At 39.5% G+C, this 17,021-nt stretch overlaps 1 protein-coding gene across 1 annotated transcript; it reads left to right on the forward strand.

The window, feature by feature from the left end:
* Positions 1–686: 686 nt before the first annotated feature.
* On the forward strand, positions 687–16,350 carry ALDH7A1 (aldehyde dehydrogenase 7 family member A1). The gene is made up of 18 exons (XM_066339817.1): positions 687–871; positions 974–1,027; positions 1,959–2,024; positions 3,657–3,737; positions 5,977–6,100; positions 6,728–6,860; positions 7,470–7,514; positions 7,856–7,933; positions 8,798–8,895; positions 9,900–9,941; positions 11,525–11,619; positions 12,557–12,641; positions 12,936–13,042; positions 13,438–13,554; positions 13,985–14,082; positions 14,248–14,321; positions 15,025–15,100; positions 15,861–16,350. Exons 1-18 carry the CDS (start codon positions 692–694, stop codon positions 15,913–15,915), a joined length of 1,608 nt encoding a protein of 535 aa, XP_066195914.1. The 5' UTR covers positions 687–691; the 3' UTR covers positions 15,916–16,350.
* The last annotated feature ends 671 nt before the right edge of the window (positions 16,351–17,021 follow it).

A 17,021-nucleotide genomic window follows, 5' to 3' on the forward strand; every position in this document is an offset into this window, starting at 1 on the left:
GCTACAGATTTTTTCCCTTGTTTCGATGCTCCCTGTTCTTATTTTCTGCAGCAATTAGAAACACCTGACCTGGGGACGACTCTGCCCCTGCAGCTCTTGAAGGGCATGTGGAATCCCACAGAATCACAGAATGGATCGCGTTGGAAAGGAGCACAGTGGGTCATCTGGTCCAACCTGACTGTTTAAGTGGGGTCATCCCAGGGCACATGGCACAGATTTGCGTCCAGATGGTTCTTGAGTATCTCCAGTGAGAGAGACTCCACACTCTCTCTGGGCAATCTGTTCCAGTGTTTAGTCACCTGCAAAGTAAATTCTTCCTCATGTTCAAGTGGAACGTCTCCTTCACCGGTTTCTGCCTGTTGCCTCTCGTCCTGTTGCTTGCCACCATTGACCAGAGCCTGGCTCCGTCCTCTCGCCACCCTGCATTCAGACACTCACAGACAATGGTGAGGTGTCATCTCAGCCGTCCCGCCTGGACACCACACGGGCTGGGCGGCGCTGCAGCGCGGGGCGGTGGAGGCTCGGTCAAGGAGGCCGGGCCAGGCGGGGTCAGCGGGCCGGCGAAGGGGGCCGGCGAAGGGGGGCGGTGGCCGGGGCGGGTCGGGGGGCGCGGGCGCGGTGCCGCCAATGGCCGTGGGCGGGCGGGGCGCGGCCGCCATTGCCCCGTGCCACCGCTGTGGCCCCGCCGGCTATGCTGGGGCTCCGCCGCGCCTTCGCTGCGCTGCTGCCGCTGTCGAGGGCAGGGTCGCCGCCGACCGCCGCCATGTCCACGCTGCTCATCAGCCAGGAGCGCTACGCGTGGCTGCGGGAGCTGGGGCTGCAGGAGGAGAACCCGGGCGTGTACAACGGGCGCTGGGGCGGCCGCGGGCAGGTGCGGGGGGCGCGGGGGCGGGGGGCCGGCGGGAGCTCGGCAGTCGCGCTCCCTCCGCCGGGTGAAGGGGCCCTGCCGCTCACCGCTCCCGTCCTGCTCTAGGTGGTGACCACGTATTGCCCCGCCAACAACGAGCCCATCGCCAGCGTCCGGCAGGTGAGCGCGGCCGCGGCCCGGGGCGGGGCGGGAGGAGCTCCGCGGGCCCTGTTTCCGGAGCGAGCCGTCCTGGGCCGCTGGTTTGGGCGCTGCCGCCCCGCGACCCGCGTGGCGAAGGGCACGAAACTCCCGGTGCCGCTTCAGGGTCCAGGGGATGTTGAGTCCACGGCGGCCGCTGGAGCTCGTGGCAGCCAAGGCCTGCTGCTGGCAGTATGCCTGAGGCTTTCCTGGGAAGAAAGAACAGTCTGTTTGCCTTCTTTTATTATTTTTACTTCTTGTCTCCTGCTCTCAGCCTCGCACTCTTGGAAGCATTGCTGGGAAGAGCGAGGGCCCTTCCCTTCCGTTTTCGTTTATTCTGAGGGGTGTTGCAGAATAGGGACAGATTGTGCCTATTTAGTAGGGGTGAGTGGCCTGGGAGGAAGTAGGAAGGAGAGCAACGTGACATTCAAGTAGTAAATTTTTACTGTAAGAATAGCACTACTGTATTAACCTGTTCCTTTTGTGTATTGGGACTCAACTAGCCCTTGATGCCCAGTGAGGCTGATGGAGTAGGATATATTTATATATATGTATATATAAAAACATATATAAGACTGTTATGCTATATGGAGCTTTCTGTAACACCAGAAAGAGAATTCATTCTTTGGGGTTTCTTTTGGTGGATTTTTTTTGGCGGGGGGTATTTGTTTTGTGTGATTTGTTGTTGTTTTGTTTTGTTGGGTTTTGTTTTTTTAGATTTAGGCAGCACATGTGCTTCTCTTTGACAGTAGCTTCAGTCAACTTGTCATATTGGGACCAAATTGTGTCAGGGTATAAGCGTCCCGTAGTGCCAGTACTCTATAAAAATGTCTTGAGTAGGATGCAGAAGCTTTCTTGTGGCATTTCTTTTGGGGGTTTGATTTTCCTAAATTTGATATGCTTCTTCATGTAGGGTAATTTGGAGGATTATGAAGAAACAGTAAAGGAGGCTAAAGAAGCATGGAAGCTCTGGGCTGATGTAAGTTAATGGAGACTTCTCTTTCATTGCAGGTCTCTGGCAGAGACAGGCTGTTAAATTGCCCCGTAAGGTGGAGGTGTAAAAATGTATTCATACTGTGTGTGGTGCATTAAAACAAAAATCTGCAATGGAGACCTCAAGAAACAAACCCAGATAATCTGTGTGTGATATGGTTGGGGTACAAAGATGAGAAAACTGACCTGTGGGATATGTTTGTTTTGAAAATCCTGGCAGATATACCAAGGTTTGTGCCTGTGGGCTGTTGCCAAGAGGTCTGGTGAAGTTCAGAAACCTTGTGGCAAGTAAACTTTCCCTGTGCACGTTTCACTTCCTGTAGCCCTCTGCTTTCTTCTTGGGAGAACTCTGTGGCGTATTTGGAAGTATTGATCTTGAGATGTTTTTCTTCACCCAGTGTCTTGGTATTTCACAGAACAGCTGTGAAAAAGTATTCGTGTTATGTTGTATATAATAGCTAAGCTATTTCTCCTTAGCAAGCTGTAGATCCTCATGCAGCTGTACCAGCTGTGTCCAGCCAGCACCCATTCTGTCAATGGCTATGCCAGGCTTGGTTCTTACAGCTACCTGTTTTTTCTTTGGTAAAATCTGAAACCTGGATTTCAAAAGGTGATGTGCACTCTATGTTTTAGCCAGCAAAGTAGTTTACTTTGTCTGAAGACAGCAAAGTTTAGGATGAGCAAAACGGCTTCCTCAGCTTCCTCAGGATATGTTAGTACATTTTCTTTTGTTAAAAGTTGTGAGTATAGTGTTGTTGACTCATAACATATTTGGAAATAATCTGAAAGCAATCCAACAGATGAAGAATCAACACATCAAATGTTTCTTGAAGACTTTTTCTCAAAGCTATTTGTTATTAATTTGTGAATTTTGTTGTTAGTAGTGAGCTTACTTGAAAGATATTACCTGTAAAGAGATATACTTGCATGGTTTATATGTTTCTCTATAGTCTTGTTTTTACAGAGAAGCGTTGTTTTTTTTACAGAGAACCTGATTTAGAGAGAACCTGTAAATCCTGTTGCGTATGGTTTGCAAATTGATCTTGGCCATTGTATATTACTTACCGTAATAATGCAATGTTAAAAATATATAATAAGAGTTGGTATATGAGCTTAATATTTTCATGATTGAGGTTATTATGTGTCCTGATTTCTGCTGTCAAAGTAAAATGTCATACTGAAAGAAAGCTTGAAAGTGTGGTATTAAGTACACTTCAAGGCTACTTGTAAGTGTACTTTTATGAAACCAGTAAGTGTACTTTTATGAAAAATGTTTGTTTCCTGAGGTGCAGCTGATTGTTTGGTTTCATTGTGGGTGATGTAGTTGAACTGAAGTAACAGAATTAACAATCTGGATGCTTTTGCAATATTCAGTGAAAGTGAGGTTTTGAACAGACAAAATGTTGGCAGTATTATCAGTCTCTTGAGGCAGGAAACAGTTTCTTGTAAAGCAGTGGACATGGTAAAAATGAACAACTAACAGTGCCTTGGGAATATAAAAAAAAAAAGCACAGCAATCAGTGATTGCTAACTACAAGGACGGAAAACTAGCAGTATATATACAGCAGCATTAGGTATTTTCATTCTCACATAAATTCTTCTGTTTGGTTTTGACTAGATCCCTGCACCTAAACGTGGAGAAATAGTGCGACAGATTGGTGATGCCCTGAGACAAAAAATCAAAGCTCTAGGAAGCTTGGTAAGGTATTTTCTGAAGTAGTTTACTTTTTTTTTTTGTGGGGGATAGTGGGGAATGAGGGCGTGGGGTGTGTCAAAACTGGTGTTTTTTTAGTAATACTGACAGTTTTCTCTGCAACACTAACCTTAGCAATTGTTCAGTAATTGCTGTTAGTTCTGTTAGCTTGCCTAATTAAGTTTTAATTTTGAAAAGAAGAAAAAATAAAATAGTATTATGGCACAAAGCTGTGTCAGTTTGGTTTCTTGTTAAGAAAAGGTTCTTCACCCAGAGGGTGGCTGGGCACTGAACAGGCTCCCCAGCGGGGTGGTCACAGCAGCAACCCTGGTGGAGTTCAAGAGGTGTTTGGGCAGTGCTCTCAGGCATATGGTGTGATTCCTGGGGATAGTGCTGGGCCAGGAGCTGGAGTTGGTGATCCCGTTGGGTCCCTTTGAGCTCAGGATATTCTATGATTCTGTGAAATGACAATTTATAATAGGAAAAGAAAATTTATTATGGGCCTCTCTCAGTTGAGTGGTACAGCTGTTGCCCTGCTATTTTCCCTCCTGCCTGTCAGATAGGGCACTTTCTAATACTGAAAGTAACCTGAAAAAGGCCTTTTTCTAATATACAGAGCTTTTAACCTTGAGCTCTTTCTGGTGATCTGCAGGATTTTGCCACATGACATATGGAAATATGAGGCTTCAGAAGTAGGGATGGTCTTAATGAGACGATCTTGCAGGATATAAAGGCTGGAGGACCACTCCTCTAAAACTCTTGCAAGTTGCTAGGGGATAAAAGGAGACAGGAGGGGAACTTCCACTTTCTTTTTACAGGCCTTACCTGTCTGTGCTGCTGTTCAGAAACAGCTCTCAGTGAATAACTCCATGTGTAGTCAGGCCCATATTGTTAAACTTCAAGACTTTGTTCTGCTGTTTTCATTGATGCTGTCTCCTCAGCACAGTTTCTGTAGTGGAATAAGAGTGCTAAGGTACTCCTGTACTCAAAAACAGTAGAACCATAAATTTACAGCTTCTTGCCACATTTTCTTAGTTTTCGCAAACAGATAATATGTCTGTTTAGTTCTGCTAGGATTGAGCATGAATTTCAGGGTGAAAGATGTGCAGTAGGTACTCAGATTTTAGGATTTTGCCTGGCTTTAGGATATTGAAAAAGGAGCCATATCGGTACTCAACATTCCTATATGCTGTAGGAAGTTTCCAGCCTCACCTTGACATGTCCTGGTGAAGTATCCAGGTATTTCTACTGCACTTACAGACCCACTGCTGTGTTCCTAAGTAAATATGTCTGATGCTGCTCTGTTTTTGGTCACAGATAGGGGCTGTTCCTTCTGCCTTGAGATGGCCTCTTAGGCATCTTAAAAATACAGTTAGTCATTCTTATGTTAACTTTCACATGGAAAGAAAAATCCCATGGAAATCCTTTGAACCCAATTTCTTATGTAACAGCCTTTTCTAAAATACTATAATCAATGTAAATTGGTAGGTGATATCTGCATGAGGGTCACACCTAGCTATCAGAGCATGACTATAAAACTGAGTGGAGGTAAGTAGGTGACTTCTCAGTTCCTAAATTTTCAAATTTTCTCACTTTTAAATGAAGATATCTTCAAATACCAGCTTATTCTCACTGATACATTTCCACTGAGTAAATCTAACATCTTTTTAAGAGAAGGATGTTGGAGATCAACTTCAGAAAAAAAATTTATTCTTCACATCACAGTTAACTAAAATATTAAGCATGCATAAGCATTTTCAGCAGTATCTGGAAATGAAATCTGTCAAATTTGTTTTGACATGTTGTAAAATGAGTAATTTGCTTATGAAAAATGTAAGTGGCTGTTTTCTTTTGCTGGAGCAGAGTAATCCCTGTTTTCCAACTTGTTCCTTGTCTGGCACACAGTGTAGGCAAACCTGCTGATTTAAACCCAAGATTTTGTTGATCTGAATATATGAACCTCATTAGTGTAGGATGTTCCTTTCAATAGTTTTTTTTTTTTTTTATTTTAATTTTCTCCGTTAATTTACTTTTCTAATTTCTTCCTGTTGTATTGGGATATGACTTCCAGTTGTCTTGTGAGTTGTTTCTCTAAGTTCTGAATAACTGGGGAAGCTTCTACTGGAAAAATGTGCGTTAAAATCTTACTTGGTGTGTAGATACACTTGACATTAGAGGGAGACAAAATATTGAGATCCAAGGGAATTTTGTAAAAAAAAGTTTGTCTTACTCTAAATTTTTTCAGGTCTCTTTGGAAATGGGAAAGATCTTTGTTGAGGGTGTTGGGGAAGTGCAGGAGTATGTTGATGTCTGTGACTATGCTGTTGGTTTGTCCCGAATGATTGGTGGACCTATTTTGCCTTCAGAAAGTAAGTCAGTGTTATTTTTTGGTTAGTTTGTTTGTTTTGTTTTTTTTTAGTTTGTTTGTTTGTTTTCTTCCTTTAAAGAAATGAAGATACACCTCTGAAGATACAGAGGTGCAACTTAATTATGCTGTCTTGTGGTGTAGCAAGATCTCTGTTCTGTGTGTAACTTAGTGAGCTTTGGGAGTAGATGTTGTGGGCATTAGTGCCAGCTATTGAAGTTCCTAATGAAGTGGCAGATAAGCATTTTCTCTGTTCTTTGGTGCATTAGGTTCTCTTTGATTTCTTTATTGATGAAAGGTGATAGAAGAAAGTATGTAAAAAGTTTGGAAGTGTAATTAGAAAGGAGAGACCTGTTTGTCAGTTGTTGATTACCACAAGTCATCATTATGGTAACTGAATAGCTTCAATAATAAAACGGATCTGTATGTCAGATCATTAGCTTTTTGCACAGTCTAGCTAACCTTGATCCAGGTAAGCTGCAGAGCACAGATACTACAGCTCTTTGCAGCCTAATGCTGTGGTAGACTGAAGGGTGATGCTAGGTTTCTTGCATGCATACTTTCTTTTTTTTAAAAAACCCACAAACATTAAATGCATGAAAACTGCATTATGTTGTGGCTTTGTTTTCAGGACCTGGCCATGCCCTTATAGAGCAGTGGAATCCTGTTGGGCTAGTAGGAATCATCACGGCCTTCAACTTCCCCGTGGCAGTTTATGGGTGGAACAGTGCAATTGCAATGATCTGTGGAAATGCTTGCCTCTGGTAAGATCTAGCTCTCCACTTGGCTAACAGGATTTTTAAATTAGAAAGCTATTGACTCAGGCATGAAATTGCTATTCAGTGTCAGGTGTTTCTGGATATTTGATTCTATCTAATGTAGGCCTAAATTCTCTTTATTTTTAGGTCTGTTTTATAGTCAGCTTTGTTTAATTTTGTGATAACCTCTTTTGTGAGGTGCTATGGTATAGATGCCTCCAGGACTTAACCAAGTGGTCAGTAAGAATAAAGAACGTAGGGTGAGGGCTTGCAACAATGGTAGTTAATATATTCAGAGTTGGTACAGCTAAGATTAAAAATCTAAATAAATAGCATTACTTTCTGTCCTATCTCCTGCTTCGCTTTCATCTACCTCTTCCACTCTAAAGTCTGGCCTAGCCTTGTCCACATGGATTTAAGTAGAAGTTCTGAATGCTCAACTGCAGAAGGAAATGCTTGAGTTCCTGTCTTAATTTATACCTGAAAACCAGCCTAAACAATGCGTGCTGTAGATTAGAGACCCTAAAAATTATTTGAATTATTTGCTTATTTTAATTATTTCTTAAAGAATTGAAAAGAATAGGAAGATAATATTATTTTTTTATTTCTTTCTAGGAAGGGTGCTCCTACAACATCCCTTGTTAGTGTTGCTGTTACAAAGTGAGTTCTGGTTTCTTTGATCTATGTCTCAATAAAAAGGAGAACTTCTCTAAAGAATTAAATGATAGTGAATAAATCATAGTGGTACTTCCTTTAGGTTTGTTGTTATTTTATATTAGCATTTTAAATACTTACTGTGCATTACCAATAATACTTATTTTTAAAATGCTAAAAGTAGGCCCCTTAAAATAGGTAATTACTAAGTCTTGTAGATTTAATATTAACTCCTGAAAACAATTACACCAAACCACTACTACCCCAAACCCCCAGACAGTTCTGATGGTTCATTCCCTGTTTGCACCTGTCTAATATCTCTAACATTTTTACATCTTTGGTTCCAGGATAATTGCCAAAGTCTTGGAGGATAACAAGTTGCCTGGAGCAATCTGCTCTCTGGTTTGTGGTGGAGCTGACATTGGGTAGGTAACATTTCTTGTATTTTGTGAAGCTTTATAAAAGGTAAAAAACATTCTTTGAGGTACTTCTTGTTAAGTTACTCTAGGAGTTCCCAGTACATGCATATATTGCCATGGTTTTTATCAGCTGCTCTGAAACTCTGGCCCTGCACTACATATAATACATATATTTACTTGCTGTTGTGAGATCAGCTGCAAGCAAAGAACTTAACAGATATTTATTGAGGAGACATGACTAACTTTATATTCTGCTTCTGCATATACTTAAACCCAAAGAATATGGCTAATATTAGGTTTCCCTTACCATGTTCTTGAGAGTTTTCAATGTATAGTACATTAACCTTTTAGCTTAATTGTGGAGGAGAATAATTCCCCTTTTCCATGCTCATGCAGGACTCTACACACGCTCATAGATGTAATACCTGTGCTTGGAAGCTGTATAATCCGAATCTCTTTGTTTGATTTTTACAATGAGGAAATCCCCAATAAAAACGTATATTCAAATATATCTTTTGAGTATTTTAAGAGAAAGCAAACTATATGGCAAGCATTAAAAAAAATCATAGATTTTCATATTTTCTTATGGATCATAACAATTGGAACTGGTCTCGTGATATACTTCAGATTGAATTTCAGTGCTACTACAGATGATGCTTTTTTGGCCTGAAAAGGTGGATGGAAACAGCCTTGTTCCTCTTTTCTGGCTAAGAAGAAGCTTTCCTGCCATTAGCTCAGTCACCTGATGTGTCAAAGAAGTGTCTCTGTTAAACATCACCCTGGCTGAAGCTGATGTATGTGGAAGGTGTAAGCTGCTTTTCTGTCTGTGTGTCTTTCGTTGAACACAGTGCTTTGTGTCCCATTGTGCAGGACAGCAATGGCAAAAGATGAGAGGATGGACCTCTTGTCCTTCACTGGCAGCACAAAAGTGGGCAAACAAGTAGCACTTATGGTTCAGGAGAGATTTGGTGAGTGTGTGGGTTCTTCTCTATTTCTTTCCATGTTCAGTGGAGGCAGTAGTGCCTGCAAGATTTTAAAATAAGTTTGTTTCAGCTGTGTTACCTCTTCTTTTTCTTTTTTTGGCGTGGATAAATGAGGGGTTGAAACTGCTTGTAGATACATATAGCATTTTTCAGTTGGTTCTGTTACAGTTCAGATTTTTTTTTGTTCCAGTGAATCCACAAGTCCATAGTCCTACAGTTAATCTGGGGAGAGGTGTGGTGGTGTCCATTAGTGTTTAATTGTATGAAGATTGTTAGGGCTTATGGTATTTTGGCAATGTGACTAGAATATATGAATATATTCCCTCACACCTTTTACTTGTGATAGATACAGTAGAAAATAGATTATTTTTGAGGTGCTGTTTTTATTGCAAATATTTAAAAGCGTACAGGCAAGAATGTCAGCTGTTGGATTCTAACTTCTTAGTTTACAAACAGCACATAGCAAACACAGGTTTTTTTGTTTCATACATTTGAAGTTCATACAAGTCTAAAAATGCACCCAAGAAACCAGAAGAGATAGTAAATATTCACCCAGACATAGGTTGTGATTTTTTTGTCTCAGATTGTAGATAAGCAGTTGCCAGGGAAATGAATGAGCTTAGTTAAATTTCATATGCATTTCGATCTTTGCAGGACCTTTTTCTTTATCTGTGTCATAGTATTTTGCTGCAAGTTTTTCCTGTTTTCATCTTTTTCTTTCCAGTGCTAGTTTTTGCCTATCTTTTTAAACTTGTTTGTGCCATAAGTGCTGTGCAGGTATCTTCACAACATGTGATAGATGACATATTTGGTGTAATTTTCTGCTTTGGCAAGAGTGATTTGTTGACTGTGATCTCTAAAATGTTTTGTTTATCCATAAAACGTATCCATATGTTTCATGAAGCTTAGCTGTAGTTAGAGGTCACCTCAGGCTGAGGTGGAGTGAATACATGTGTGCATGACATAATTTATTTTGCATTTTTCATTAGGTCGAAGCCTGCTGGAATTGGGAGGAAACAATGCCATTATTGGTAATATGCACTGTAGAAATTCAGTCCCGTAGATGATATTTGGAAGTATGCAAACATTCATAGCTAATTGTGCTGTTTTTCCTGTTTCTTTCGTTTGTTTGTTCTTCCCTACCACACTGGGCTTTTAAAGTAAAGTTTGTATAGAATAATAGAACATTGTGGATTTTTTCTGTCTTTGGTATTGTGGAGGGAGCAGTGTTTTAAGAAAAAGTGAGAGTTCGAGGTGTTTTAAGTAATAAGTTGAAGAGGAGAATGGAATGAGAGAGGCAGAAAGCTTCAGTGATGGGTTGTGGACAGTGCTAAATTAAATAAGATTGATTTTAGGATAGTTTTAGCTGTAGAATCATTAAGGCTGGAAAACACCTTTAAGATTGACCATGTCCCCAAGCGCCACATCCTCATACGTTCTGGATACTTCCATGGATAGTGACTCCATCATTTCTGTGGGAAGCCAGCTCAAATGCCTGACTGCACTTCTTTATGTAATCTCATGAACACTACATTTTTAGCATTTTAACGTATAAGTACATATATATAAAGTTTAAGATACTTATGGTACTTGAAAGAAAAGCATGCAAGTATTTATTTCAGTAGCACATTTTTCAGGTTGAAGTACCTTAGGATATGATCCAGTTCCTAGATAGATAAGATAAATACTATAAAGCTGAACAACATGGCATAAAGAATATATAAGCCATGTAAATACCTAAATCTAGTAAATACCTAAATTGCTGTCCTTTGGTGTTGTTGTCTTTTGTTTCACCTTTCACATATTCTGGACAAATGTGCTTGTTTATATATAAATACTCTCTTGAAGTACAAACAAGATGCTACCTCATCTACTCTTGAAAATCACGTTTGAGCAGGTCCTTACTTTTTTCCTATAGTACTTTGTAGCCAAAAGTATCAACTTGTTTTATGCTTTGAAAATCGTTTATTTTTAATGGTAATGTCCTGTTTTTTCTGTTACTGACTTTGAATGGTCACATAATCATTGTTCGGTTGGACTTTGTCCCAAACTTAATAAAATTAATGATAGTTTTGGATGCTTAAGAGACCTTTGGGGTACTGGTTAAACTGAGTGATATCTTGGGGATCCTTTGAGTTTAATGAAGCATCCAGTGTCTTTTTGCCAGGTGAATTTGTTCAGCTCCTTGTACGTTCTATATTACTGTACACGTGCGTGTTTTAGCTATGCTTTTTGCAAGGACACCTGGATACACTTTATGGTTGCTACTTTAGGCTGATAAACTTCTCAGAGACAGACAGGATAGAGAAATGGCAAGAAATTGCTTGTAGTTTCTTGTACTAAAAGGAAGCTGAAATTATTTGCAAACTTTATTGCAAAAGGCTCTCTTCAGTATTTGAAACCTATAATTATGTCCACTTTTGTGTCTAATTCCAGCTGTGGAGAAATAGTAGGAGTTGCAGGGTGTTTCTTTGTAATTTATCATGCTGTGCTAGTGTAACTGTTCCTAATGATTCTTGACCAGCATGTCAATTTCTAATACTGTTTAGCATCTTAAGTCTTGCAAACTGCCTGTTTACTTCAATAACATTCTCATGCTTTATTTTTTTTAAAGTGTTTGAAGATGCAGATCTGAACCTAGTCATCCCATCTGCTCTGTTTGCTGCTGTGGGAACAGCAGGTCAGAGGTGTACAACTGCTCGGAGGCTGGTGAGTAAATGAGTATTGTCTGGTTTGAGTAGCTCTGAATTTTAACTTCATTCCAAATCGGTTCAGGAAATGCCTAACAGTTCCTAATGAATTGAAGAGCAACAAATAATGTTTGAAACGTATTTTTGTCAAAAATTATTATGATGGGAAAATAAGAACATGGTTTCATTCTAGTGTAATTCTAGCGCTAAACAGTTTCTTTGTATGTATTTCTAAATGTGTTATAAGTCAGGAAAATAGTTCTTGAAGAACTTCAAGTACTATTTTCCTGACTTATAACACATTTAGAAATACATAGAAAGAACTTGAGATAAATGAAGTTCTGCATTTCTGTTTTCATTGCCAGAGCTTTGCTTGTGACTACTACAAATTTTGGTGCTGTGTTTATATTGCAGCAATGCAAGGGGCTACCTTTGTGTTACCTACCTACCTGAGTGTTACCTACTTCATTATTAATTCTTGACCAATCATTTTCAGCAAGTCTAACAGTGTTATAATGTCATCCAGGGTCTGTATAGTCTTGTCAGAGTTGGGTTGATTCAGTAAATATTAGACAAAATGGATGTGGGTTAATTGATTTGGGTGTCTTGGAAGGGCAGTGATTGCTCAAACTGTAGCAATAAAATTTCTTGAGTGTTTGTTCTAGAACATTAAACTGAAATGTTTACACATCAATAACACTCATCTGAGATGAGGTAAAATTAAGACAGATTTTTGTTTCTTAGCTTGTTTTAATCTTCATGATACTTTATGTCTTTGTTTTCTGGTGTTGGTGCTGTTTCAGAGGCCTTGGCCTCCATCTCTTTTTAATTTTGGGATTTGCTGCATGCTAACAACACTATTTCGATTCTTCATTCAGCCTGCTTTAAAGTGCAGTAGTACTTCAGGAACAGTTACATAGACTGTGCTGTCTTACAACTTTCTTACCACATTTTAGTTTCTCCATGAAAGCATCCATGATGAGGTGGTGGCAAAGCTTGCCAAGGCCTATGCCCAGGTCCGCATCGGTGATCCATGGGATTGTAAGTAGCTATTTCCAGCTCGTGGGTTTAGGAAACAATTTGCTGTTGGTTTTTTTCTATTTAAATTCTGAAGTGATTATAGATCCAAAGTATCTAACTTTAGCAATTTACCAGTGGGTGGAAATACCTGGTTTCATTTAGAATACAAGCTCTGGAAGGAAGGTGAAGAATCTGGCTAATAAGGCTCATCCTGGACAGATAAAACAGTTAGTCCCAAGATGCTGTGATAAGAATCTTTGCAAACATACACATTTTTGATGAAAGAATGCTTCTGAATTTTTTTTTTTTTTTTAGCTGATACTCTGTATGGACCACTTCATACCAAAGAAGCAGTGAAAATGTTCCTTGATGCAGTAGAACAAGCAAAACAACAAGGTGGCTCTGTGGTCTGCGGTGGAAAGGTGACATAACTTTTATTTTCCCTGCTACGGTTTGTTCTCTAGGAAAAAAATACGGTAACATGATGGCTTAGGCCAAGCTTTGAGCTTGTCCTGTCAGCCACTACAGGATGTTAGTTTAGTCAGATTGAGAATGTTTGAATTTCAGTCTTGTCTTCAGGGCAAAGGCAATTGTACTTGAAAGCTACTCTTACACCACTCTCCAGTTGCAAGGGATAGTGAAAATAAAAACAGCATTGTAAATGGTGAATGTCAAACACGTAACAGAGGAAAATTGCAGTTCTGTCCCTTATGATATCTAACTTGAGGAAATACTGGAGATTAAAGACAACCACTTTCCTACACTAATACTAAGCTGGATACTGATTAGAACTTGGTTATTTTTTATTATTTTGAAGGTTATAAATCGCCCTGGCAACTATGTTGAGCCAACCATTGTGACTGGCCTTCCTCATAATGCGCCCATTGTCCACACTGAGACGTTTGCCCCCATATCGTATGTGCTGAAATTTAAGGTAAAGTAACAGTGGGGAAACAGGTGTCAAGGATGGTAACAATAGAGTCAGGAGACAGATCTCAGACATGTGTCATATCCATGCAATTGTCCCAGTGCTTCAAGAAGTGGTAGCTCTTGTTCTGCCCTGTGAGGTCAGCACTATTGCCTCACTGTGTAACTGCCTTTATGTGAAGAGCACTGGAGTTGTAATGAGAATCTGTGCAGGAATAGATTTCTGTTGTAAGTGTTCATTGTTGACACTGTTCATATCTGTTCAAAAGCAGACTGTTTTGTGCAGCAGTGGAGATCTTGGTACTTGTGTATTTGCCCAGTGCCATTCTGTACATTTGCATTATGGTTGTAGTATGTTGGGGTTTTTCTCACAGCTTCTTTGTAACTGCTTTGCTTTGAGTAGTCATGGCTTAACCATTGACACATGCTTCTTCTAGGAGGAAGAGGAGGTTTTTGCCTGGAATAATGAAGTAAAACAAGGTCTTTCCAGCAGTATCTTTACCAAGGATTTGGGAAGGATTTTCCGCTGGCTTGGGTATAATTTAAATTATTTTTTATACTTTCCTGAGGCACTAAGATCAGTCTTTCATGTCTTTTGTATACCTATGCATAGTGCTAGTTGAGCATTTTACAGCCCTCATTTTAAGCAGGGAGCTTTTTCTGATCCTAAGGAGGAATTGTGCCTTATCTTTGTTTGTAGGCCAAAGGGATCTGACTGTGGCATTGTGAATGTTAACATCCCAACCAGTGGAGCTGAGATTGGAGGTGCTTTTGGTATGTTAACTGTGTTTCTTCAAGGTTTTAATCAATCCATTTAAGTGACTAAATGTGAAAAAATTAATTAAGTTAATTTTTAATCATACTACTTTAGCAGAAAACAGATATTGACTAGTGGTAATTAAATTTAAACTTTTAAAAATATCTGTGTTTGGTTTTTAAAAATTCCATATCTTATTTCCTTCTCCTCCCCTCCATCAAAGAAATGTAACTCAGAGATATATTCTGGAGGTGTTTAAAGATATGACCAGGTGGAAAACTGTGTAAAAGTTTTAATTAAAAGAATCTTGAGCAGTTTTCTGTATATTGGCAAGTGTGTATAAGATGTATAGTCTGTAGTATTGTTGTGAGAAAATATTTTAATAAAAAATTTTGCCTTTATTTCTCTTTTTTGTATATACTTAAGCAAGTGAAGGGGTGGAAGAAGTATTAACCATACCATTTAAACAGTACAAGACATTCTTGTACTCCTGTCTTGTGTTAAGAAAATGTTTTTAAAACAAGGTCCTCTGTATTTTTTTATCAGACATGAGGAGAAAGCTAGCTGTGTGTTGTGTGGGGTGGTAGTTTAGTTCATATATAGGACAAAGGAAAGGAATAGTTTTTCCTGCGTATTTCTATAAAAATGTCTTACATCCTGGAATTAGTCCAGATTCCCATGTCCAAAAATAGCTTTTAATTTATAATGTTTCTGCTACAGGTGGTGAAAAGCACACTGGTGGGGGAAGAGAATCTGGAAGTGATTCATGGAAACTTTATATGAGACGGTCTACTTGGTAAGACAGACCAAATAGATTGAAAATACAGATGAACTCGCAAAAGTTCAAAACATATAAATCTTTGACTTACAAGGCTACTATTTTGTTACTATTTTTACTGAATGTGAGATAACTATCTATAAGTGTATTTGCCTGATCTTCACATGCATAGTAGAAGATGATTTGAAGGGTTTTTATAAAGACATTTTCATTATGTTCCAGAGGGGAAAAAAAAGGTGATTTTGGGCTTTCCCCCCTACTTTTGGTTGGTTTTAAACTCATCTGAAAAATGACTGAAACTTTTCAGGAAATGCACTGAGCTGCAGCAACAGTGAGGGCACCACTATTGCCTCTGGTAGATGATTCAGCTATATGTTGGTTATCTATCCACAAATGCAACAGCCCATAGTGGATGATCATTGGTATCGTCTGCTGACTTCCATAGCCTTTACCTGTGCTTTTTACTTTCCGTGCAAGGACTTGTGAACATGAGAAATCCCACCTTGATTTTTCTGTCTGGACATTCTCCTAGTAAGAGATTAGATAGCTAAAGAGAAGATTCTCCATAAAGGAAGAGATGATGGAAAATGTGGTCTTTTCCTGTACATAGTTACTATATTGAAAATTCGAGTAAAATTAGTTCATAATTTTAAGTAGGCAAACTTCTTTAGAGGAGTCTTTTGTTTAGATGTGACAGGAATTAGAAGCTTTTACATAAGAACTGCATAATCTATCTCAGTGATTAAGTCTGGTTTCTAAATTCTTGTTTCTCTTTCAGTACAATCAACTACAGCAAAGATTTGCCCTTGGCGCAAGGAATCAAGTTTCAGTAACAACCTTATGAATGGCTGTACTATAAACCATCCTAGCATTTCAGAATCAAGCAGCTCCTAAGCATCATGGGGATAAAAATTAATTATATGAAACCAATTCTGTTAGAAAATCAGCTACTCTTAAACTGCTTTACTTTCTATGTATGTGTTTACTAACTTAATCTTCAAATGAGAAGTCTGTGGTCTTTGGGAAGAAGGGAGGGTGACTAACTGCCTTGGATCCAGATGGCCTGCATAACTTGTTGCCTTAACACTGTATTTCAGTACCAGCACTGCCTCTATTCCTGCCCCACCTTTTGCTGATACTTCCAGCTGTCTGTCTTTCAAACTGTCTGCCATGTTTCCTGCAGGTAACTGGGTGCTGTGGGGGATATTTGGGCTGCACTAGAGGGCTATTTTTCAATTAATAAATAAAGGCACATTTTGTGAAATGTCTCGGGCTTCTCATTTTTTTTATTCACAGTTTTTGAGCAGGAATATTTAGCAGACTATCCATTCTCACACACTGAGCTGCTAGCTGGGAGAAGAATCATTGGGCTAAAAGCATTGCTATAGTTTTCTGCCTCTCCTTCAGAAAGGAGACTTTTAGCACACATGTTGGGAGATAGAGGTCTACTGTAGTGTCTTGGAATGTCCTTTTAGCATTTGAAGGGGTTACAGCCAATTCAGTTTGTCACAGCTCTTGGGATAACCTACAAACAAATGAGTTGGAGACAAGAGTGAAATGCAGTCAGAGGAAATACTTTTCTAGGGAAAGGCATATTGTTTACTTGTTTTTCACCTCAAATAATAGTTTCTTTTAGCCACTGGAGAGTACAGGCAACAACAGCTCATTTAGGAGTCTTGCTCAGGACTCAGAATGAGAAAAGACTGAGTGCTACTAGACTGATTTCCACTGAGGAATTTGACACTCCTAATGGATTGTTTCTGGAGATTTCTTCTCAATGTCATATACCAAATTTCCACAATCTCTGAGCATGGCATAACTGTTCATTATGGGCTCAGATTTTAGGAGTCTAATTCGACTATGGATTTATTTTGAAGATGTTTTGATGGCAATGCCATGCAAACTGGGTTGAAAGTCCACCATACCACAATACTAGCTG

The sequence above is a fragment of the Sylvia atricapilla genome, chromosome Z (genome assembly GCF_009819655.1).
Source record: "Sylvia atricapilla isolate bSylAtr1 chromosome Z, bSylAtr1.pri, whole genome shotgun sequence".
Classification (NCBI taxonomy): Eukaryota; Metazoa; Chordata; class Aves; order Passeriformes; family Sylviidae; genus Sylvia; species Sylvia atricapilla.